The sequence below is a fragment of the Maniola hyperantus genome, chromosome Z (genome assembly GCF_902806685.2).
Source record: "Maniola hyperantus chromosome Z, iAphHyp1.2, whole genome shotgun sequence".
Lineage (NCBI taxonomy): Eukaryota > Metazoa > Arthropoda > Insecta > Lepidoptera > Nymphalidae > Maniola > Maniola hyperantus.
In genome coordinates this window covers 15,129,909-15,156,262 of record NC_048564.1, presented here as the reverse complement: position 1 = coordinate 15,156,262, position 26,354 = coordinate 15,129,909, and the positions used below count along the sequence as shown (strand labels likewise).

General features: G+C 39.7%; 1 protein-coding gene and 1 pseudogene across 1 annotated transcript; both read left to right on the top strand.

Annotated features, from left to right (window-relative positions):
- LOC117995271 (titin-like) overlaps nucleotides 1–13,653 on the top strand; it is a 113,709-nt pseudogene extending 100,056 nt beyond the window's left edge.
- A 513-nt stretch (nucleotides 13,654–14,166) lies between these two features.
- Nucleotides 14,167–26,237, top strand: LOC138404512 (uncharacterized). The gene is made up of 5 exons (XM_069508731.1): nucleotides 14,167–14,521; nucleotides 17,261–17,337; nucleotides 18,875–18,979; nucleotides 20,133–20,404; nucleotides 21,477–26,237. The coding sequence occupies exons 2-5, from the start codon at nucleotides 17,286–17,288 to the stop codon at nucleotides 21,654–21,656; spliced, it is 609 nt and encodes a 202-aa protein (XP_069364832.1). The 5' UTR covers nucleotides 14,167–14,521; nucleotides 17,261–17,285; the 3' UTR covers nucleotides 21,657–26,237.
- Nucleotides 26,238–26,354: the final 117 nt, after the last annotated feature.

Genomic DNA, 26,354 nt, shown 5'->3' with positions numbered 1-26,354 from the left:
AGTATTTAAAAAAGTTTTGACATTTAATAAAATAGCCTTTTTTTTCAGAACCGACTGAAGAAGATGCTGAGCCACCACTATTTATTAACCGATTCCAAGAATTGACAGTGAAAGAAAATGGTGTAATACGATTGAGTGCTAAAGTTACCGGAAATCCCGTACCATCGATAACCTGGTACAGAAATAATCAAATAATCACACCTAGCGAGACCGTCACTCAAAAGTTCGATGGCGAAAACATCGAATTGGTTATTACCAATGTAGATTCCGAGATCGATTCCGGTGATTATAAATGTGTGGCCTCCAACTCTGCCGGGAAGGCGTCCCACGGAGCGAGAGTCACCATCGATGTCGACAGAGTAACATTCGTGCGGTACTTGAACAAACGATATGAGACAGAAGAAGGAAAGACAGTTGTCCTAGAATGCGAGACATCTCACACAGTCTCCACTAAATGGTTCCACGACGGCAAAGAACTTAGCGGCATGGATCATAGAGAAATCATACAGGAGAGCCGAATACACAAATTAAGAATCAAAAAATGTAAATTGACCGACAAAGGAACCATAAAATGTATAGTAAAAGACCAAGAAACTGCCACCACTTTGATAGTTAATGAAACTATCCCTGAATTCGTTCGTAAACTGCAAGACTTCGAAGTCAAAGAACGAGATATTGCTATACTAGAAGTCGAGGTGAATTCCGAAACTGCGGACGTAACGTGGGAGAAGGACGGCAGAATTATTAAACCTAAAAAGAATAAGTACGAGATAGAGAAGCGTGGAAACGTTCGCAAGCTTTTCATAAGGAATACTTCGGTTCACGATGAAGGTGAATATGCTTGTAAATTGCGCGATGATGCTTGTACGGCTGAGGTTACCGTAGTGGAACTACCTCCAGAGATCATAACGCGACTCCGTGATACGAGAGTGAGCAGGGGCAACCGAGCGACCTTCGAGATCGAGCTAACAAAGGGTGATGCCTTAGTCCGATGGTTCAAGGATGGCTCCGAAATTCAATTCTCCAACCGCATTCAACTCACGATAGATGGCAAGAAGCAAAAATTGAAGATATATGATTGTGAAGAGAGTGACGAAGGGGTCTACGCCTGTGAAGTTGGCAACGACAGATGTACCGCTCGGTTGACCGTCGAGGAACCCTCGATAGACTTCACGCTCAGGCTTCCAGAGGTCATCATCGTTCCGGTCAACACAGACGCTTACTTGACCGTTGAAGTACCTGACGAAAGCAATGAGGTCACTTGGTTCCGAAGAAAGACCGTAATCATCGAAGACGCGGAAAAGTTCAACTTTATATCGGATGGAAGGAAGCGTGTTTTCGTAATACGCAAGTGTACTGAGGATGACCAGTGTGAATATTCCTGTCAATTGGAAGAAACGAGGTGCACTACTAGGCTCAAAGTGGAAGGTACGTACTCATGACCCATATGTGTCAATTTTCTTCTCGAAAACGTCAGGGATTCAAATTTTGAAAATTCAACTTTTGGAAGCTATATATTTATATATGAAAGTTACTTATATATTTTACTATACATTGACTTTGATTATTGAATATGATTTTTGGATCTTGAATTAATTCGTCATAAAAACGAAACACAATAATTAAAATAGAAGCACGACAGTAAAAAATATTAAAATCTGATACAAATATTTAGATTTTTTTAGTTTTACTCGTAAGCAGTAATACGCTTTCCTGTTATATATTTTTATTTAAATCTATCGTGACACACTTTTGCTGAAAATCAGTTTCGTTATACAATTACTAGCTCGCGACTTCGTCTGCGTGGGCTACACACATTTCAAACCCTCATTTAACCCACTGAGGGGTGGATTTTAGAAAAATCCTTTTTTACTGGGTACCTACTCTTTACAAAGAACACACCCTCCAAATTTCAGGTCTCTTAGCCCAGCGGTTTAGGCTGTGCGTTGATATAATATAATGTCAGTCAGTCAGTCAGGACTTTAAATTTTATATATATATAGATTACTAGCTCATGTTCGCGACTTCGTCCGCGTGGACTACACAAATTTTAAACCTCTATTTTAGCCCTTAAGGGGTTGCATTTTGAAAAATCCTTTCTTAGCGGATGCCTACGTCATAATAGCTATCTGCATGCCAAATTTCAACGCGAACCGTCCAGTAGTTTGAGCTGTGCGTTGATAGATCAGTCAATCAGTCAGTCACCTTTTCCTTTTATATATATAGATTTGTATAAGTAATGTAATCTTATTGGTTGGTTAACTTTCAGTTGCAGGCACCGCACCCATAATCACGGATTGTGAAAAAGTATATCGCGTACGTAGAGGCGCAGATGTCACTATAACCGTACGCTACACGGGCCGTACCGCCCGCGAGCAATGGCGGCGGGAAGGCGAGCCGTTAACGCGCTCTAAGCGACGGAAGTTAACTTCTGAAACTGGTTCCGCCTCGCTCACTTTGAGAAAGACCGAACTAGCTGATGCCGGAGTTTACACCGTTGGGCTTGAAAATGAGTTTGGTGAAGCCCAAGTCGATATGGAGGTCGTTGTTATGGGTACGTAATCTATCATCAACCCATCGCCGGTTACTGAGCATGGGTCTCCTCTCATATTAATAAAAACCGGCCAAGTGCGAGTCAGGCTCGCACACTGAGGGTTCCGTACTACAGTCGTATTTTTTCAACATTTTGCACGATAATTCAAAAACTATGATGCATAAAAATAAATATAAATCTGTTTTAGAATGCACATGTAAAGCCCTTTCATATTATACCCCACTTGATATAGTTATCTTACTTCGAATATTGAAAATACTAATTATTAAATCATGACCACAATTTAATTTTTTTTGTGTGATCTAATCCTAAATTCATGGTTCATCTCCCCAAATGTCAGCTATAAGATCTACCTACCTGCCAAATTTCATGATTCTAGGTCCACGGGAAGTACCCTGTAGGTTTCTTGACAGACAGACAGACAGACAGACAGATAGACGGACAGACAGACAGACAGACAGACAGACAGACAGCCAGACAGACAGACAGACAGACAGCCAGACAGACAGACAGACAAAAAAGTGATCCTATAAGGGTTCCGTTTTTCTTTTGAGGTACGGAACCCTAAAAAGGGTTCGGCCATAGTCTACCATGCTGGCCAAGTGCGTATTAGCACACATAGTTGAGAAGCGGTGATAGTTAAGACGTCAGCCTCCGAGACGAGGGGTCGGACATCCTTAATCTATATTTTATTTTAATTAGATTTTTTAATAGATAATAAGAACTATCAAAGTCAAATAAGTTCGTCAAAGGTTGCCTGGAAGAGATCGCTTTAGCGATAAGGCCGCCTTTGCATGCTACAGCTATTAGATTAAGATCCTGTATTGTGTTTTTTCAATGTTTACTTTGTGTTGTGTGCAATAAAGTGTAAAATAAAATAAATAAATAACTATTGTTTTATCGTGAGGCATACAATGAGTACCTATAAGAGCAAGAATGACGACGCCACTGGTTTGTGTGACGTCACTTTCCTATTTGCAATACTGACCTTTGATCTTCATTATTTTGCTCCATTTTAAAAGATATTAAAAAATGAAATCACAGTTTTTCTTGGAGTTTGTTCTAGATTTTTCTAGGTTAGGACGTCCGCCTTCTAATCGGAGGTCGGGGGTTCGATCCCGGGCACGCATCTCTAACTTTTCGGAATTATGTGCGTTTTAAGTACCTAATTAAATATCACTGTTTTAACGGTGAGGGAAAACATCGTGAGGAAACCTGCATATACGAGAGTTCTTCATAATGTTCTCAAAGGTGTGTGGAGTCTACCAATCCACACATGGCCAGCGTAGACCCAAACTCTTCTCACTCTGAGAGGAGACCCGTGCTCTGCAGTGGGCCGGCGATGGGTTGTTCATAACGATGATCTTAAATTCATTTTGATATTTTTTAGCTTAAAATTGATGGATACTCAGAGTCTGTTGTGCTATATTTTTCCCAGACGTGCCGTCTCGGCCCGGCAAGCCAAGCATCCTCGAGGTAGTCGACTCAGCAGTTCACGTGTGCTGGTCGGAACCTGAGGACGAAGGGCACTCGCCTGTGCAGTGCTACATCCTCGAGTATCAAGAGATAGATACCGCAGAGTGAGTTGTATAAACACGGAACTTCTTTACGGGGTGCTCCTTCTGTACCTAGAAGGACCACCCCGTAAAGAAATAGAAATAGAAATAAAAAATATTTTCGAGGCATTATAATATTATAGGAACATGGTGTCGGCCATATTGTCTTGTACAGCAGTGCAAACCTCTATATGGCAAACATCTGAGGTACCAGATACCCCAACACCGATTTTCAGTAGCCGCCTTTTACTTACCCCCAAACGTAACTGGTTTAGAATGTACCTACTATTACAATTGGCAAATTAAATATTTGAAATAGCGGCTTTTATTACGACACCATAACGTGCAATTCAGCTCACACAGTGAGTATCTGGTCAGTACCCGTAGTACAAGGTTTTACGTCTCACCAAACCAAACCAAATTCGAGAGTCGAAATACTTCCGCGTTACAGTAAACTGGATCTTAAATGCCTTGTTTTAAAGCTCAAGTTTGTCTACACTTCTACAGCCAGCGCTCCAAGCGGAAACATTGTGAAATTAAAATCAGTGGCATTGAATATTTGACTTCAATTCAAGGCTGTGTAGGTCCATTTTACTGTAACGCGGAAGTATTTCTCTCGAATTTGGTTTCGTTTGGTGAGACGTAAAATCTTGTACTACGGGTACTGGTGTGGAATACTTAGATATTGAGACCAAATAATAAGCCACAATGTCGTTTACGTGTGTAAATATAACGTGTTCTAAATTTTAATTCTTTTGTTTACATACTTAAAAGTTTTATTTATCCTAATAGGTGGACTTCAATCGAAAACATCAAATCGACGCAGCATCGCGTCACAAACCTCCATACGAAATCATCGTATCGATTTAGAGTCTTCGCTGTGAACGAAGTTGGTGTCGGGGAATCGTCCGAGATCACTGAATTCGTTCGCATCGAGACAACTATAAAGGAAGGCCCTCCGACGGTTGAAAAGCCATTGAGGAACACAGTAGCGTCACCCGGTGATAGCATTGAACTCACATGCATATTTGGAGGAGTTCCTGTGCCTACAGTGACGTGGACAATAAACGGCTCACCATTACCGCGTTCTAAAGGCACTTATCGCGATCGCGTCGCTTCTTTACCCCTTACCGTCGATACGACAGTCGAAGGCGAATACCGTTGCGTTGCGACTAACAAGTACGGCCGTATCGAAACGTCTTGTACGGTCAGAATACAACAGAAACCTACAGTGACAATCATCGATGAGGAGGTGGTGAAGCGCGTATATAGAGTTGACGAGCTTTGGTCGATGAGGGCGCGCATCACGGGCGTGCCACGGCCTGAAGTTAGATGGCGGAAGGACGGCGCAGACGTGGATGTTCAGCGCGTGGAAGTATCGGAGGAGGAAGATACGACGATTGTAATAATCAGACGTCTGCAGAGGTCCGATGGAGGGAAGTACTCAGTTGAAGCAGTCAACGAGGCTGGAACTGCGTTCGTGGAAGTCCCTCTGGCAGTCTACGGTAAGTCAAAATTCTAAATTACATTCATACGTTCTAGGCTACTAGGTAGTCTTGGGTTCGTGTCCGAAAAAGTTATTGGGTTTTCCTGTAAAATTTTTAGTTATGTCCAATGAAGTACCTAATATTTAAAAATAACTAGCTGAAACGCCTCGGCTTCGTTCGGGTGGAGTTTAGAAAATTGAGGGGGCGGTTGAATTATTAGGGTTCCGTACCTCAAAAGGAAAAACGGAACCCTTATAGGATCACTTTGTTGTCTGTCTGTCTGTCTGTCAAGAAACCTACAGGGTACTTCCCGTTGACCTAGAATCATGATATTTGGCAGGTAGGTAGATCTTATAGCTGACATTTGGGGAAAAATCTGAAAACCGTGAATTTAGGGTTAGATCACACAAAAAAAAATTAAATTGTGGTCATGAACTAATAATTAGTATTTTCAACTTTCGAAGTTATAGTGACTATATCAAGTGGGGTATCATATGAAAGGTCTTTACCTGTACGTTCTAAAACAGATTTTTAAATTAAATTAAATTAAAATTAAATTAAAAACAACTTTATTGTTACTAAAATTACAGAGAGTAAGTTTATTTATTTTTATGCATCATAGTTATTGAATTATTGTGCAAAATGGCGAAAAAATACGACTGTAGCACGGAACCCTCATTGCGCGAGCCTGACTCACACTTGGGCGGTTTTTTCTCTCAGAAAGAACCATTCTCGTACTTCAAGGAATACTATAAAAAAAGAATTAGCGAAATCGGTTCAGCGGTTCTCGATATTTGCGATGAGCAACACATTTAGTGATTCATTTTTATATTATAGAAGAAGACTAGCTGCCCTGGCGAACTTCGTTCCGCCTAACAGTCGAATCAAATTTTTAAAAAATTTCTCCATAAGAACCATCCTCGTACTTCAAGGAATATTATAAAAAAGAATTAGCGAAATCGGTTCAGCTGTTCTCGAGATTTGCAATGAGCAACTCATTTAGTGATTCATTTTTATATTATATAGAAATATCACTCACACAAGCGATATTTATTTTTAAAACAATCAATTGCCTTTTAAAGTCATAACATCATTGTACCTAAATCTTTTGTACTAGCTAGTTGTTAACGTTTATGCTATGTGTCCTTTAGTTATAAATCCTTTTGTATGTAAACACTTGTGTATGTGTAAATGTTGTTGGTTAGTCAAATAAAAAAAAAAAAAAAAAAACCCAATTCAAAGTACGACCTGACGATATTGAAGTGTTCGAATTTTTTGATTTTGACTAAATAAACGGTTTGTTTCACAGACGTGCCATCAGCGCCCCAGGGTCCATTAGGTTACTTCGGCGGAACACTAACCGCAGTTACACTGGCATGGCGGGCGCCCGCCTCAGATGGAGGCTGCCCAGTACTGGACTACAACGTGGAGGCGAACGTGGCCGGTGGCTGGCGCCTTATGGCCACATCACAGACGACCGAGGTTCGCTTGGACAAGTTGGACTCACGCGTCAAGTACCGCTTCAGGATCTGTGCTAGGAATGAAATTGGCGTCAGTGTGCCATACCTTTCTGAACAGGACTTCACTCTTGGAGACGGACCAAGTAAGTATTTTATGTCATCAATAAATAAATAAAAATAAAAATCTTTTTTATTCAAATAAACTTTTACAAGTACTTTCGAATAGTCGGATGCATCTACCACTGGTTCGGAATGCCTTTCCTAAAAAAATTAAATAAAGTTTAAAAAAAGTTTATTTTAGGTATTTGATTGTAAAATAAGATAGGCTAAAATTTTCAAGCAACGTTGGACTGCAGGCAGCCATCTGTGTTATTTTGAATTCAACGATTCCGCGTATTTTAATACATACTAATATTATAAATGCGAAAATCTGTCTGTCTGTATATCGGCTAGCTTTTCACGGCCCCAACAGTTTAACCGATTTTGATGATATTTATTAGGTACACAGTTAGCTTACTTTCCGGGTAAGAGCATAGAACACAATTTTGGAACTATGCATATTTATTAGAAACAACACTGAGTATTTTGTGGGAAATAACACAAAAAGAGACAACTTGCGTACAAAATATAAATACAACATAATTATACCCCAAAATAACTGCTACACTTTCTCAAAAAGCGCATTTGCATTTGGTGTTAAAAATTTTAATCATTTACCACTCAATATTAAAAAAACAGAAGGCAATATGTTTAAAAATAAATTAAGAAATTGGTTAATTAGTAAGGCCTTTTATAATATTAATGAGTATTTTTATGAAAATTATTGATTCAAGTGTAGTATGTAAGTACCTAGGATGTGTTTTTTAGTTTAGTAAACAAAATAGTTAAAAATTGTAATATTTAAAAATATTGTATGTAACCAGTATTGCACGCCACAAAGTGGCAAACTGTTAGAACTTTATAACAAGTATAACACCTAATGTAGGTACCTACACAGTTAATGCAATAAAATTTATTCTATTCTATTCTATTCTAACACGTTTTATCCCGGAAAATCAAAGAGTTCCCACGTCCTTCCCCGGGATGCAAACTATCGCTTTACCAAATTTCGTCAAAAACGGTTGAACGGATGGGCTGTGAAAGGCTAGCAGACAGACAGACAGACGGACAGACAGACAGACAGACACATTTTCGCATTTATAATATTAAGTGTGAAGTATGGATAATCAGGCCAGCCGAGTGATTCGCTAACCCAGTGTTCAACACTAAATGGTAGCCATAGAGCTCAGACATATTTTATTTCAATCCATTGTAGGTTTTCTATGAAAAATTATTTTAATGTCACATAGTGAAGCAGTAATGTAGAATCACAGGTCATTGTATCTGCTGTAACGTGCCGTGTTCCGTTGCAGCACGACCGACGGCACCGAGAGGACTGCACACCCGCGGCGTCACGTCGCGATCAGTCACGCTGCAATGGGAGTCTCCTGAATATGACGGTGGCAGCCCTCTTACCAGTAAGTATCTATCTTTTCACATGTGTATATGGATGTTCAGGATAGCCGCGATTATACGGCCGGGTTGAGAAGGTCGCGCGTCACCAACGGCTCGCGTATTACGCGACCGCGGAAATGAAATAAAATGAAATTATTTTATTTGCTAAATATGGGTAGTTTACAAAGGTCTTAATACTTATAATCTAAATAGTCCCCGCATATGTACTGATACTTCAGCATGCAAATATTAATTATAATATATCTACACCTAAAGGTAATTTGTACAATGACAAACGATGTAGGGTATATTATTCAAACTTATTTTATAAAATTACAACTAATTAATTACATATCTTAAATTAGCACTATGATTTCCATGGTATATAATTGAGGTAATCTGAGACAGAGTAGAACGATTCATCGCACAACCATTGAAAGAGCTTCCTTTTAAAATGTGTCGTCGGTAGCTTTTTTAAGTTTGTATCTAATTTATTATAAATTTTAATGCTCATTGCGTAAGGCGATTTTTGAGTTTGTCTAAGATTATATTGTGGCATTATAAGCCTATCTTGTTATACTATTTTGGTTTACATCGGATTTTTTGACAAAATACTCCAAATTCCTATGTACGAACACAGACGTCTCATATATGTATAGAGATGGTAATGTGAGGAGTTTATATTTTTTAAATATTAATCTGCATGAGTCAGTTGGTTTCATAAGAAGAATACTTCTTACGAAACCAACTGACCAGCGGACCGGGCATTCGTATACACGACTACAAGTGATTTCGTCAGACGAGTCTGTGTTCTAATTAATTATTGTTCTCTTAACTAATGAAATATAATGTGTAATACAGTGCACTATTTTATTGGACGCCCAGAAATCCTTAAACAATAAGTGCAGGGCACTTGACTCCACCAGGAGGAAACTAAGAGATCTGTAAGAGAACCAGAGTAACCGACATAGTTCAGCGGGTTGCGAAGCTGAAGTGGCAATGGACAGAGCACATAGTTCGTACAACCGATCAACGTTGGGGTCCAAGGTGCTGGAATGGCGACCTCGCACCGGAAGACGCAGCGTTGGAAGACCCCCCCCACTAGGTGGACGGACGAGTCGCAGGGAGCCGCTGGATTCAGGCGGCGCAAGGCCGTGGCGTGTGGAAGTCCCTACAAGAGACCTATGTCCAGCAGTGGACGTCTATTGGTTGTTGATGATGATGATGATGATGAGTGTAGGTGACGTTTTGTTACAAGTTTCCTAACTGTCGTGAACGTGGTTTAACTTTAACGTGTTCCGCAGACTACATAGTGGAATGCCGCGAGGTGGATACGAGCCAGGCTGAGTCGGTGGAAGCGTGGCGCAAAGTGGTCACAGTACAAGCGAGCACGCTGCAGCACCGTGTGGAGAACATCCGCGCGCGTCGCCTGCTGGAGTTCCGCGTGTCGGCCGAGAACGCCGTGGGCGTGGGCCTGCCCGCAGTCTGCGAGCCCGTGCGCCTCGCCACACATGCCAGTGAGTGTGCTCCTACTGTTTAGGCAGATGATGACTTAGTAGCTTATTTAGGTGAAAAGCCAAGTTAAATAAATTTTTAATAGCATCCGTGAGTTGAAGTTGAGAATTGGGGATGATACACCCCATACCAGTGAGAGTATATTAATTCTTTTTAGGGTTCCGTACCCAAAGGGTAAAAATGGAACCCTATTAATGTCACTCTGCTGTCTGTCAGTCTGTCTGTCCGGGTGTCACAGGCCTCTAGCTCGTAGACGAAAAGTGTTACAAACCTAAAGGTATTAGATGTAGAACGTTGACTCAAAACCAAATATTAAATAAAAAATTTAATTAAATTATTTTTCAGGGGGGCTTCCATAGTCCATACATGAAAAAGGAAACGATAAAAAAATATTTTTTTTACCTTAGCATGTGACTATTATTGACCATAGATCGTCAGGGAGGTTTTTAGTTTTGTTTATGCAATAATTTGTTCATGTTCGTGTGGCAGCGGTTCCCTCGCCGCCGACGGGTCCGCTGGAGCTGCGCGCGCTGGGCGGGGCGGTGGCGGCGGCAGCGTGGGGCGCGCCCGAGTGGGACGGGGGCTCGCCGCTGCTGCGCTACACTGTGGCGGTGCGCGACGTGCGCAAGACCATGTGGATGCAGGTCAGTTGCTATAGGTACCAGCGGTCTCCAAACTACTGCTCCGAAGTGCGGCAGCGACGACGGAGAAGGGGACGCGGCGAGGAGGAAGACTAGGAGTGACGCGCGTAAGCAGCGCGGCTGCAGCGTTGCTTCTTAAATCCATATAAATAAAAACGTGCGACGGCAGCGCTACACCCGCGCTGCAGCCGCGCCTGAGTTCATCAATCAAAATTATATGGATTTAAAAAGCAGCGCGGCCGCAGCGCTGCAGCCGCGCTGCCTCCGCGCAGCACTTTGTGGCTAATTTTAATACGCCCTAACTGTCATGAACTAAAGACTAGTCTAGACTGATGTATAGGTATATATTACTCTATAGAAATTTTCACTTAAAAAAAATTGATTGTGCGTTTTGTAGGTGGGCGAGGTGGACGCGGCCACGCTGCGGTTCCACATCCGCGACCTGACGGAGGACCGTGCGTACGCGATCCGCATCTACGCCGTCAACGAAGTGGGCGCCAGCGAGCCGCTCGAGTCGCAAGAGCCCTTCGAGGTCGTGCCCGGCGAGGGTGAGTGTCAATACTCATTTCATTTTTAGAGCATAACTAGCTGACCCGCCCCGGCTTCGCTCGGGTGGAATTTAGAAAATCGAGGTGGGGGTTGAATTTCCAAAAATCCTGAAATACCTAAATATTTCTTCATTTGTTGCCGAAAACCCAAATACCAATTTTCATGCAAATAACTTGAAAAATGACGGACTCTCATACAAACTTTCATCCCCTATTTAACCCCCTTGGTAGTAGAATTTCCAAAAATCGTGAAACACGTATTTTTTATTTTTTAACCGAAAGCTTAAATACCAATTTTCATCGATGTAACTTCAAAAATGACGGACTTTCATACAAACTTCCATCCCCCATTTAACCCACTTAGGGGTGGAATTTCAAAAAATCCTTTCTTAGTGGATACCTGTTCTTTACAAAGAACACACCATCCAAATTTCATGTCTCTAGGACCAGCGGTTTAGGCTGTGCGTTGATATATATGTCAGTCAGTCAGTCAGGACTTTGAATTTTATATATACAGATTATTTTAGACGCACAAGTCACAACACAACCAAATCGTCGCAACCACGTACCTACAATTGGGTATTTTCCTACTTTTGATAAATATTATTACTTTATTATAAACTAGGATAAAAATAATGACGTACGCTGAAAAGAATACTAAAATCCAACAAAGATTTAAAAAGTTACAGGCATTTTAATTTTGGAGTGGGAGGGTCTTCTATCTCTTTCGCGAAAAACGAAAATTTGTATAAAGCCGCACGAAGCTACTATGGCATTAGTAAGGTGTGACGTCAAAATGCTATATCGTTATCTCTGTCTAGTCAGAAATATTTAAATGCTTATAACTTTTTTGTTATTTGATCGATTTAATTAGTTTTTTCAGTTTACGTCATTATTTTTATCCTAATTCAAATAAATAAAGTAATTAAAAAATTGGATTCAAATAACCAATTGTGCTATTTCACGAATACGATATGCACACGAAAACATTGCTATAGTGTGCGTGGTGCTCAGTCTCGACCGTGACGCGGTTTACGTTACGCACACATGCGTTAACTCTTATCGGTACACTCACTACTACAACCAAGGCTGAGCGGTCATCGTAAAATAGAACAGTAAAGTAAAGTTTTATGGCAGTTTTAACATTTTGACGCCATTAGCTAGAGAATCCGGGTCAGATAGGGTCAGTTTTCATCAGGTGTGACTGTAATATTGTTGCGGGTTTTTTTTCATGTATTCACATAGTTTTAATACGTCTTTTTTGTAGTTTCTGTTTCTTTTTTTAAACATGCTGTGGTCGCTTCGAGTAGGCTCAATTTACATAATAATATATAATATATTAGTCAGTTGCGTATTTAAGTTTACGAATTGTAGCCAGTTTAGCGACGCAAATAATAATAAAAAAACATGGTTTGTCTTTCAATTAATGTGTACCTCTTGTATGTGCAGACTCAGTGCGGTCCGAGGGGCCGGGTGAGGCGACCGAAGCGACCGAACCGACGTCCTTTAGCACGCAGACCAGCACGTCTTGGCTGCGCGACCACAACATGGACGCTGACATCCGCTCGTACGCGCGCGGTTCTTTACTCCGACGCGACGAATACTTCTTCCGCATCTGGCACTACGCCCGCCGGCTCTTCGAGTAGCCGCCACTATTGAAACTGACCACGCTCGCAGGCTAGCATCGAGACAATGACTGATATACTCTACACTCATATAAATCACTGTCGTGGATTCCCTCTGCGTGACAATATGACCATCCACACTTGGGATTTTTCACAAACCATTCGGTCAGTTGCTTTATAGCGAACACTAACAGTCAGTCCATATTTGACTGATTTGAGTTTTGATCTTTTTTTAAATTTTGACATAATTACGACGTATGCGCCGCGAATCTAAGGTATAATTTTAAATGCCATTCGCAGTTTGTAGTGCTGTTATATTAATAATGTAACATCAATGTTCTTCCTTATACGAATGAAGATGATTCGCGGCGCGAGTGTAGCACAGCACACGCGATGTCAGGTACAAATTTATTAGGGGCATGTGTAAACTGCCATGCCCCTACAAAGTTACCAGCAGTAAAGGTTAACTTGTTATGAAAAAAAAGTGTTTTGTAGTCATGCTAGGCCTGCTGCACCCCCTCTGTGATAGAGCGCGGCATCCGCCCGCACCCCCTAGCTATTTATGCGTATACTAGTAATTTATTATTTATTTATTGTTATTTAATATAATCGCGTAAGGAAACCCCACCGCCGGTGACGCGGCCCGTCTGACGTGGTTTGGGAGACGTTTCGAATATAGGTGCACACGGTTCGACGAAACGGACGCGCCGCGCCACGGCTGTCGGGTTTCCTACTTACGAATTTTTGTACAATATAATGGCGAATTTCAAGAACATGCGTTTTAATCAAACCTTCCACACGCCTACCTTCTTTTTCAGGTTCCGTACCTCAAAAGGAAAAACGGAACCCTTAATGATAAGGGTTCCGTTTTTCCTGAGATCAACCCATCGCCGGCTCACTACAGAGCACGGGTCTCCTCTCAGAATGAGAAGGGTTTTGGCCATAGTCAACCACGCTGGCCAAGTGCAGATTGGCAGACTTCACACACCTTTGAGAACACTATGGAGAAATCTCAGGCATGCAGGTTTCCTCACGATGTTTTCCTTCACTCCTGCCGGAAATCGAACCCGGCAAATCGGGACCTCCAACAACAAGACCGTGCAGCGTTTACCAATGCGCCAGGGAGGTCGTCAAAAGCCGATGATAATTTGCAAGTCGTAACAACGCAGTACCTATTCATTACTTGAGTGCAATCAATACTCATCCGCCTCCCAGGGCTAGCTAGGATGTAAATATAAACATCTAGACCTAAGTACACTATGTAGGACGTAGGTCGTAGGTGTTCCGGGTGCAGCGATCGATTCAGCCATCCTGGCGGCCCTAGATTTCCGGCAGGACTCTGCGCATTGCATCCCTTGCAACCGTTTGTGACAGACGCTGTACATTATCTCATATTTTATTCCCATAATTAATTTTTTATTAAGTATTCAGTAATAACAATAAGGTGTGTGATGTGCTAATCAATTAGATTTCTGAGTGTAGAATCAGTGGATATTTATTTACGTATTCTTTGTGCCAAATATTTTTTCTTTGTTTGCATGACTGATAATATTTTTAAGTGTGTAGATTTATAAATTGGAAGAGTCTAATAATTTGTGTTCAGTGTGAATTATTTCATTTCATTATTAAGTGTGTAAGAGGGTAAGTACCATACTAGGTGGGTACCTGTTCGGCGCAACGCACATCTTCAGAGTGTGGTGGAGCTGAGTTACATACAGCGTCTTTGGTAACAATTCAAACTAAACCTTTTTTACTTAAGCATAGAGTCACTCAGCGGGCGATGGAGAGAGCTATGCTTGGAGTTTCTCTACGTGATCAAATCAGAAATGAGGAGATCCGTAGGAGAACTAGAGTAACCGACATAGCTCAACGGGTTGTGAAGCTGAAGAGACAATGGGCAGGGCACTTAGTTTGTAAAACCGATAGACGTTGGGGTCCTAAGGTGCTGGAATGGCAACCTCGCACCGGAAGACACAGCGTTAGAAGACCCCCCACTAGGAGGACGAACGACATCAGACGAGTTGCAGGGAGCCGCTAGATTCAGGCGGCACAAGACCGTGGCGTATGGAAGTCCCTACAAGAAACCTATGTCCAGCAGTTGACGTCTATCGGTTGATGATGATGATGATGATGATGATGATGATGATGATAAGCATAGTGGTACCGGTGCAGTCTCTTCCGTGCTTTGTTGACGGCCACACCCGCGGCCCCAGACCGCTGTGGATTTCAGTATTGGATGCCACACGGGCACTGCTGCCGCTGCGGCAACGGCAAATGTCGTTGCAACGTAGCACCCCTCCCCGTCTGGTCCCAAGTACAGTGCGACAAGGCTCTTTTGGCACTTGAATGACATTGACAGGGGGGCGCTATTGGAGAACAAAGGCTTATACTATTCATACAAGAACAAAGGGGACACCTGACGGCAACGTTAGTTCTGATTATCACCACGCGACAAAAGAGCTTTGTCGCACTGTACCACACTGTACGTTGCATTTAGCACAAAAAGTGAGTGTCTATTGTTTATTGTAGTGTTTATTGACTGCGCATGTGCAAATCGTGTAGGTACATGCGCACAATAAAAAAAAATTACAAAAAAAATAAAAACCGACTTCGATACACAAACACTAAAAATTGAAAAATAATTTAATTTATTACCGAATATATTATGTATACAAGAGTTAATATAGTTCCATAATATTATTTTTTGGTGCCGGTGCCAATTAGCTTTAGCTGCGCGAATAGTCTAAACTTCATATTTTTATGAGACTCCACAATGGACTCCACCTCATTGGCACCGACCCCAAAAAATATTATTATGGAACTATATTAACTCTTGTATACATAATATTATATTATATTCGGTAATAAATTAAATTATTTTTAAATTTTTAGTGTTTGTGTATCGAAGTCGGTTTTTTTTTTTTGTAAAAAAAATTTATTTCATAATTTTTAGTGGCCCCATGGTATTAAAATATGCTATGCCTGGTTAAAAATCTACTGTTTACTAAGCTTTAACACTGATCGCGAGCAATTTACTCTTCTCCGTTGAGGAGTTCCATTATCTATCTTCGAAGATGTTCATCAGATCTTCACCAAATTTAAATGGGACCAACTTTGAAGTATACCCTTTCAAACAAAAAAAATAATTTCAAAATCGGTCCAGGCGTCTTCGAGTATTCCAGGAACATACATTAAAAAAAAAAAAAAAAAAAAGATTCCGACGAATTGAGAACCTCCTCCTTTTTTTTGAAGCCGGTTAAAAACAAACGAACACGACTATAATACCTACCTATAGGTACATAGACTTGATATAGACCTATACATTGTTGGATGCATACATTTTGAGATCTCACTCATCATTTTAATGATGTATGTGTCAACTGTCATGTCAAAAACACGATTTTAGTACTTATTTTAAGAGCTAGCGCGCACCACGGTACATTTTGTAGAATCTAATAAATAATTTGAATTTCTTTTTCCTCGTTTAGATACTTACCAATTTCCATTACGTGATAGGATTACATTATTTTTTCCCTCATTTATTTACAGATCTCATCTTTTCTATTATATAAAAATGTGTGTTGCTGATCGCAAATCTCGAGAACAGCTAAACCGATTTCGCTAATTCTTTTTCATAATATTCCTTGAAGTATGAGGATAGTTCTTACGGATAGAAAAAATTAAAAAATTTGAATCGACTGTTTCCACTCTTCAATTAAATGGCGTAACTGAAAAATATAACAGAACAGTACTGGATCGAACAAAAAATAAATGAATAGGTAGAAATAGAAATGAATTAATTATCTTATTATGGTTAACAAATAAACTATTAATAAACTTAAATCTAAAAAAAAAACAAAATAAAATTAAAACTAAAATAAATTAAATTAAATCTAAAACCTCATCGAGACCACCGCAGCGAGGCATTGTACCCAAGATGCTGGCAGCATTACCCCTTTGGATGGCCAAACTAATTCTTTGACCAAGGTAGCTGCCAGCTCTCGGGTCCCCGGTTGACTCGATAACTCTTTTCGCAATTTCCTCAAAAAGAGCTCGAGCCCCCGGGCCCACGGCCCCAAGGTCTCCACACCAAAAGGCACGAATACGAAGCTCCCATCGAGGTTTTCATATTTGCGCCTCTTGGCCTGTTCGGCGCTGATGGCCGCTGCACCCGCCATAGAGGAGGTCGCCTGAATGTGGAATGTATATAGGTAGAAACAACATAAAAGTAAAATAACAGAAACAACAGAAAAATAAAGTGACAGAAATAACAGAAAAATAAAGTGACAGAAACTATTATTGTATAAACAATAATTCTATTATTACTTAATGTATTGCTTTTTTTTAAATTATATCAGTTAATCAGTAATTTTATTTCAGATTATTACTGATTTTTCAATACAAAATGGCTGAAGCCGGCACTTCTGGAACTGCAACCGCTTCCCGAAGGGGTCGAGGTAAGATAAAAAGTAAAGAGGTATGTCAGTGATATGAGGCGGATATGAGCATTGGTACTTACTGTGCTTTGCTATAGTACCTATAGCGTGAGAAGCTTAAGTTTGACTGACGTACTGGTAGCGCTGTGGAAGCGTCACCATCGCAGTCGCAGCTTCACGCCTCAGTTCGTGGCACCATCCCATAAATTACGTGAGGTGTTTTTTTGAATTTTCTGTCCCTCCCTCCCCCGCTGGTGAGATGTGAGGTATCATATGAAAGGTCTTCCTGTGCATTCTAAAACAGATTTTTATTATAAATACTATCTGTCCCGGCTTACTCACGTGTGTAGTCGACGTTAGTCCGACTAGTTTCGAACCCATCCGGGGTCCTTTTTCAAGGGAGTCCGTCTCAAAACCGCGGCGCGTGCGCGGACGGACTCCCTTGAAAAAGGACCCCGGATGGGTTCGAAACTAGTCGGACTAACGTCGACTACACACGTGAGTAAGCCGGGACAGATAGTATTTATAATGGAAATCACTTACGGTAGTTTAAACGCTAAAACAGATTTTTATTTATTTTTATGTATCATAGTTTTTGAATTATCCTGAAAAATGTCGAAAAAATACGACTGTAGTACGGAACCCTCATTGCACGAGCCTGACTCGCACTTGGCCGGTTTTTTTTTTAAATAATGCATAAGATTAGGTCGAACGTGGCCGAGAATGAAATCTGAGGACCCCGACTCTACGCTGTCTTCTCCTCCTCCCTATCCTACCCCTGGAGTGTTTTGTAAAGCTAAGCCAGAAGCTCTCGCTTGTCCTAAAAGAAGCGAGCCTACAAGGCTAAAGGAAGCGATGGGGGAGGTGGCGAGTGAAGCGACCTCCGTAGCGTAAGGCAGTGGTCCAACCGCCCGCGCCGCGGTGAGACAACGACTAACTATCCGCGATTTACTCTCTCAAGAAACGCACAATAAATGTACATTCCGTGTAAACGAAAGACATGCATATATCAAAAGTTGCTCACTGACTGTTCACACTGCCGGCGACGGTTACTAGTTTTGTCGCTGAGCGACGAGCTTTCAATAATAAACTCACTCAGCGATATTTGTTCAGCGATGCTCGCACGCTTAGAACACGTGTAAAGCGCGCGCATGTTTGCACAGGACTGAGCGACCGCGGGCGAATGGCGCGAGTAATCGCTCGTCGCACTTGCACACTCGCTTATAGCCCGGCGACAAAACTATCGGAACTACACACTCGCTTCCCGCTGATTGCCAGCTTGTTTACAGTTTCTAGTTCTACTCGTTTCTCGTGCATCGTCGGCGGTCGGACCACTGCCTTATAATAGTTTAACTTTTTTTTTTAAAGAATATTACCCCTGTAAAAATTACTAATATTCCCCTTTCCTCTCCAACTAAGCGTAAAGCTTGTGCTAGGAGTAGGTACGACAATAGTGCAACGGGCGGGGTTTGAACCGTCGACCTTTCGGTTTTCAGTCCACTCCTGTACCCGTTGAGCTATTGAGGCTTGTTTTTGTATAAATAACAATATCTTGCAGAGCCTACTTCTTACAACGGGTATGCGAGATCTATGATTAGGACTCTGCGGCACTTGGTACACAGGTTTGAAGGACCTAACCGTGTTGATCCGTTTGCAAGGACATGTAAGTACTAATTATGTGTGTTTCTCTTGTGTATTAGGGTTTCGTACCCAAAGTTTCTTGGTGGTTCTTCTCGGTAGGAATGTCATTCCGAACCAGTGGTAAGTTAAACTGGTTGACGATTCAAAAGCACTTGTAAAAGTTTACTTGAATAAAAATTTATTCTATTCTATTCTATTCAAAGGGTAAAATGGGAACGTATTACTAAGACTCCGCTGTCTGTCCGTCTGTCACCAGGCTGTATCTCATGCATGAACCGTGATAGATAGTTGAAATTTCCACAGATGATGTATTTCTGTTGCCACTATAACAAGAAATACTAAAAAAAATAGATTAAAACAAATATTAAAGGGGGCTCTCACACAACTAACGGGATTTTTTTGTTGCTCGATTTTATAGATAACGGTACGGAACCTTTCGTGCGCGACTCCGACTCGCACTTGGCCGGTATTTTAATTTAGAGAATAGATTAGAATATATTTTTATTCAAGTAAACTTTTACTAGTGATTTTGAATCGTCACCAAACTAGGTGACGATTCAAAAGCACTAGTAAAAGTTTACCACTGGTTCGGCATGCCGTTCCTACCGAGAAGAACCAGCAAGAAACTCGGCGGTTGCTCTTTTCAAGAGATCAATTTACAATATCATTATATTATTATAATACCATAATGTACAAGCAATTGCAGCCCCGTGCATTGCTGGAGCGAGTCAAATCCAAGCCTTCTTATCATTTACATAGTCTTCCAATGTCTAATATTATGCTTTTTTAAGAGCACACTTTTAAAAGAATTTTTAAACTTGTGTAAAGGCAAGTCTAAATTGTTTGTGGAATTTTATTATAAAATATTACACTCATTCCCACAAATGACTTTCACAGACAGCTTTTTAGTTTAATAAGCTTGCAACTCCTACGCCCCGCCTCCGATAATGATATTCACTATCATGATCCCCCGTCGCCAGCCAATCAATTGGGTATTTGACTCCAATTTTTTTTTAAATTTATTATAAACTAGCTTATGCTCGCGACTTCGTCCGCGTGGACTACACAAATTTCAAACCCCACCTTTTAAATCGTCTCCCCCTTCTTCTCTTTTTTTTTTTTAGTGTTACTTTAACCGTGCGTTAGCATAATAAAGCATAGTTTTTTGCTTTCAGTCTCCAACAGGATGGTTTCAGAAAAGAACAGAGACAAGGCACTTACTGTCCTAAGATTGCAGTATTTGCACATATTTATTATGTGCTACCCACGTGACCGCCACCACGAGTCAGCTGAAGCAGTCGCATTATTCAAAGAATATTTTATTACGACTTGCACCCTTAGAAGCCAAGTCAAAAGAAACGTTGCTACTCGATTAATCAACCAAACAATGAAACACATGATATCGCTCTCGGAGCAGATGACAATCGAGGCAACGAAGGCCCAGACCGTAAGTAGTAATTTATGTACACAAGAGTGAAAGTAAAATCAAATTATTTATAGATTCCAAAAATACTGAATATGAATTACTTATACTGAAACACTGACAGCCGCACTCAGAGTCGCTTAATCGTTACTTAGGGCTTCCTTATTCATACTCATTCATGCCTTAAGCAACGATTAAGCGACTCTGAGTGCGGCAATAAGTGTGAGAACACTTGAAGGCGAACAATTTTAGTGACACAGTTTTACAGCACACTTTGTACCTATTCAGAATTTTGCATACTTAAGTATATTTTATTTTAAGAGTAGGAACTAAACTTCACCAATGTAGGTAATGACAATAAGTATTTGAAACTTATCAACAACTGAAACAAGGTTATAAAATTACTAACTAGTTTACAGTCCACGTCACGTAAAAGCTGTGATAGCCTAGTGGTTAGGACGTCCGCCTTCTAATCGGAGGTCGGGAGTTCGATTCCGGGCACGCACCTTTTTGGAGTTATGTGCGTTTTAAGTAATTAAATATCACTTGCTTCAACGGTGAAGGACAACATCGTGAGGAAACCTGCATGCCTGAGAGTTCTCCATAATGTTCTCAAAGGTGTGTGAAGTCTACCAATCCGTACATGGCCAGCGTGGTAGACTATGGCCAAAACCCTGCTCACTCTGAGAGGAGACCCTTGCTCTGTAGTGAGCCGGCAATGGGTTGATTATGATGATAATGATGTACAGTCAACAGCACATCAAGCTTCACATTTGCAATGCAAAAACTGTCCCTAATGTAACCTAACGCAGGCGATTTTTGGTGAGCAAATGAACAGGTGGGTCACCTGATGTTAAGTAATTATAAATATGAAAGTGCGGATGTTTGGATGTTTGTTACACAATCACGCAAAAACGGCTGAACTGATTTGGAAGAAATTTGGAATGGAGATAGATTAAGGTACAATCGCCAAATATCGTCCCCTTTTTGTAAAAAAAGAATTTAAAAAAATGTATGTATGTGTAGATGTTGTACGTATGTTTGCTCGCTATCTCTATATAAAAAAACTAATAGATAGTTGTTTTCCATTCCGCAGAACGATTGGCAGTCGTTCAACAGGTGTACCCAGTGCCGCCGGCTGCCCCGCAACTACCCCGAGATCCAGAGCCCCGTGCTGATCAGTCTTGCCTGGTGCTACAAGCTCACCCCGCAGGAGATAGCTTTGTATGTGGGCTTCAGCACTGTGTGCCAGTGCCAGCCTGACTATCTCTACTAAATTGATGTACCTCGTAGTGCGCCAATCAAATAGTCGCATCTGAATGTAACCGCGAGACGCGTTGCAATAGGGTCTTGGACTGTAGTAATAAAATGATGTGATTTTTTGTATGGCGGTAGTTTCATCATCATCATCATTAGCCTGTGGACGTCCACTGTTGGACATAGGCCTTCCCTAAAGAGCGCCACCACACCCGGTACTCAGCCTTCCTCATCCAGCCCCTTCCCGCCAGCCTCTTTATATCGTCGGTCCATCGTGCTGGAGGGCGTCTCACACTACGCTTGCCTCAAAGACTTTCCGGCTCCAACGGTCATCGCCTCTACGACAGGCATGACCTGCCCACTGCCACTTTAGCTTGCTAATGGTTTGGGCTATGTCAGTGACCTAGGTTCTCCTGCGGATCTCCTCATTTCAGATCTTATCCCTCAGAGAAACTCCTAACATAGCCAATAGCCTCTCCATAGCTCGCTGAGCGACTTTGAATTTGTGAACAAGGTCGTTTGTCAGTGTCCACGTTTCAGCACCATAGGTGAGGGCGGGAAGAACACACTGGTTAAAGACATTCGTCTTCAGGCACCGAGGAATTGAGCGGTAGTTTATGGGGCTAGAATTCATTTTTTTTACAATACAATACAATACAAATTTCTTTATTGCAAATCTCAGTTGAGATGTTACAAAAACAAAAAGGTACAGCGAAATTCTGCCTATTAGCATGCAATATAATTATTATTCAAGAGAATAATTTAAAAAATATATAATTTTTGTTCATTTTAAAAATATTTTTTTATTAACGTCACGCTGCACTGTACAGAAAGCGATTAATGACGTCACATGGCATAAACGACAAATATTTAACATAACATAAAAAATATTTTCCTGTAGAATTTACTCTATCTTTAGGTAAAAAAATTGTCGTTTACAGATTGTGATGTCATTATTCACCTTCCGTACAGCGTGACGTTCATGATAAAAATAAATGAAATGAAATGATTTATTTGTTTTAAAAGGTATTTTTAAAATTGTGCCAGGGACCCTGAAGTAAGTTTGCAAAACCTGTATCTCAGGGTCCCAAAAAATAAATAAAATTAATGATTTCTTAAAATTATTCTCTTTAATAATGAATTCTAGCCACATTAACATCTCATCATCATTTTATTACTACAGTCCAAGACCCTATTGCAGCTTACAAACACAATATGAGAAATGGCTAATAGTTATATTGGGTACAATCTTAAAGATTTTATTTTGTCGGTGGTAGGTACATAGGTATGCGCATGAAGTTGTATAACTACTTAAATTTACATTTTGCTAACATACTTGATGTTTTTAAATACATGTTTAACATTATTATTATTACATGTTAGTATGAAAGAAATCATCAAGAAAATGATTCAAGTATTCTATATAATATGTATAAGTAAGCCATAATCATGACACTTTTTAAACCTTCGTGGTTTTTTGCTGTGTCTAAATTGGATTTGTTAAACATTCTTTGTTGGTAATAAAAAAAAAAAATCATATGTAAGGTAAATGGCCATGCCCAATTTTAGAACAAAATGTTCGTATATTGGCAAAACTAATTTGCCCTAAAAATGATCACAAGAAAGATATCAATTGTATTATATACCTATAATATCTCTCACCCGGCTATACTCATCGGTGTTTAGTTGACGCCCGACTACTCTTTTATACTTCCCCCGAATTTTATACTTAATTTTACTCAAATTATGGTCCGCCTACGAAATTTCACTTTTGATACTCTCTTGAGCTTTATAACTACATACATAAATTAATAATAGGCATCTATATTATTAAAAATATTTGTATTTATACCTACTTATTTTTAATTAAGGTTCTAACAGCTATGTTTGAAATTGTTTTGTAAGAAACGAATTTATTTACATAATCCTTCTAGATTTACAATTATATTTATTACATTAATACATATTACAATATAACATATTAAATAAACAGAAAACTTATATAGATCCTTATAACACAAAAAATTAACACAAAGAAGAATGTATTCGTTGTTGTTTTGTACCTAGGTTTAACGTAGCTACTTATGCCATACAATACACATAGGGATGCAGTCGTAGCTTTAAGTTACGACTTGTTAGTTAGTTAGTTAGTTTGTAAGTTTTTATTACTACCAAATGTGCAATATTTACAGGGTTGCGGAATGTCCTTTATGTCAATTAGTTATAATTATTATGTATTTACAGCAAAAAAATTGAAACAAAAAAATTATTAAAATGTATCCTATGTGCAACTTTGTGAACTTATATATTTATTTATTTTATTTATTTTATATCTAATTAGAACGGCAGTGCCACTTACACTAACTAGAATATATGTTATTTATGTTTCTACAGTGCACTAAAGTAATCGATAGGATATGTATAGATATGGCTGTTATGGCTGTTTTACGCCAGAGCAACATCATGCTATATATTTAGAATATAAGGTTAACCACACTTTGGATTCGAATTTGTATCGTGCGTAAACGTATGAATTCTGGTCGTACGAATTGAGTGCACACACTAAGTACGTTTTCCCCCGCCAGATAGGCAGTTTCCTTATGTTATTGCTTTTGCGTAGTTATCTTTGACGTGTGACTAACAATCTATATCTTCAAGATAATTAATTTTTTTGGACCAACAATCTATATCTTCAAGATAATTCACTTTTTTGGACCAACTATCTATATCTTCAAGACAATTCATTTTTTGGACCAACAATCTAATATATCTTCAGGATAATTCACTTTTTTGAACTAACAATCTATAACTTAAAGATAATTCACTTTTTTGTGGACCAACAATCTATATCTTCGAGATAATTCACTTTTTTGATCCCAACTTGATCTCACAAATATTTGTATAAGTAATATTTTTTTCTATATCTTACGAAAAAAAGGAACCCTTGTAGGATCACTTTCTGTCTATCTGTCTGTCTATCTGCCTATCTATCGTGTCTGCCAAGACAAGGGGAATCGAACCCTACAGGGTATTTCCCGTTGATCTAGAAGGCAGGTTACAACATCACATAGTACAAGTAAAAGAAAACATCCGACAACCGCGAATGTGTGGTTAAAAAAATTAAAAACTAGAAATAAGTTTTTCTATAATTTAGTAATTAATTAAGAAACTAAAGTTTGGTACTACGTATGCAGGGTGTAAAGGATACGCTTACAAAAACTTCGTACAGTACGCGGCAGAAATAAGATTTCGGCTTTGTAGAACGTTGTCTCTGTCACTCATACGTAATGTACGTATAAGTAATTGTTATTTAGCTTTTAATTAGATAAATGTGTTACGTGTAGATACCTAATGTTAACGGCTTCGGTATACGGAAAAACTCAAGCTTCGAGTTTATGATTATACCTACCTGAATTTGTTGTAACCTGTAAATATTTTTTTATTAAATTTTTTTTTTATTTTATTATTATTATATTATACAGTCATATGTGACGTTTTGTCGGTCTCAATGACAGAGACAATGCTCTACGAAATCGCTATCTCTTTCCAAAGGTCGATGTAAATTATTTTCTGCTGCGTACTGTAAATATGCCGATTGGTTGCGCCAACTTATTTTATGTAATTATTTTAAAATATTTTTGTTATATGGTTTGTCCCTTTTCACTTTCCCGAAAACAGCATTAAAACTTCGCTAAGACACTCGAAGACAAAACGGCTAGAACGCAGTGCTGCCATGGATTGACCATGACGTATAACATAAAAAGTAGAAAACAACGGCCAAGTGCGAGTCGACACGCGCACGAGGGATTCCGTACCATTATGTATAAAAACGCCAAAAATCATGTTTATTAATTTTATGTGCGAAAACCATTTTAAATTATCGATGAAATTAAAAAAAGGACGTCTAATGATTGTGACGTCACATACCGGTATTTCATACAATCTCGCATACTAATCGCGCATTTTGAGATTTGATGAAAAGTTATTGATATGGCTAGTTGTCAAATACCGGATTCTAATACAGTGTGTACATAATATTTTAAAAACAGAAATTAGCGTAACATAACTTGGCGCAAGCACCTATAAAGGTGCGCTTACATAGGCATTTTTTGAGCAATCGGTGCTCGGCAACACGTATGGATCAATCTGGAGCAATCTTGAGCAATTATATTGCATTACATTGCTGAAATTTTCAGGTAGGGTATGCTGGGTATTGCAGTAAATTGGTCATGACGTCATAATTGCCTGGAATTGGGGAATTTAAATTGCCTTTATGTATATACTGGTTGAAAATTAAACGTAACAATAAAAATGAATGTCAAAATGTATACCGTATACAATAATACAAGCCTCAATAGCTCAACCGGTATAGGAGTGGACTGAAAACCAAAAGGTCGACGGTTCAAATCCCGCCCGTTGCACTATTGTCGTACCTACTCCTAGCACAAGCCTGACGCTTAATTGGAGAGGAAAGGGGAATATTAGTCATTTAATATGGCTAGTATCCTTTAAAAAAAATTATATAGGACATTAGAAAATGTAATCGTATTTCATCTGTTGTGATCTATGTCTACTATCTACTTGTTGTATTAAATAATGTTCAGTTTCCATATTGATGGAGTGATTGGTGTTTTATTTTCCATTCTTTCCTTCTTTCTAAACAAAAGTAAGTTATTTTCAATTGGTATTTAATTTAAGTGTAAATCAAGCTTAAGCG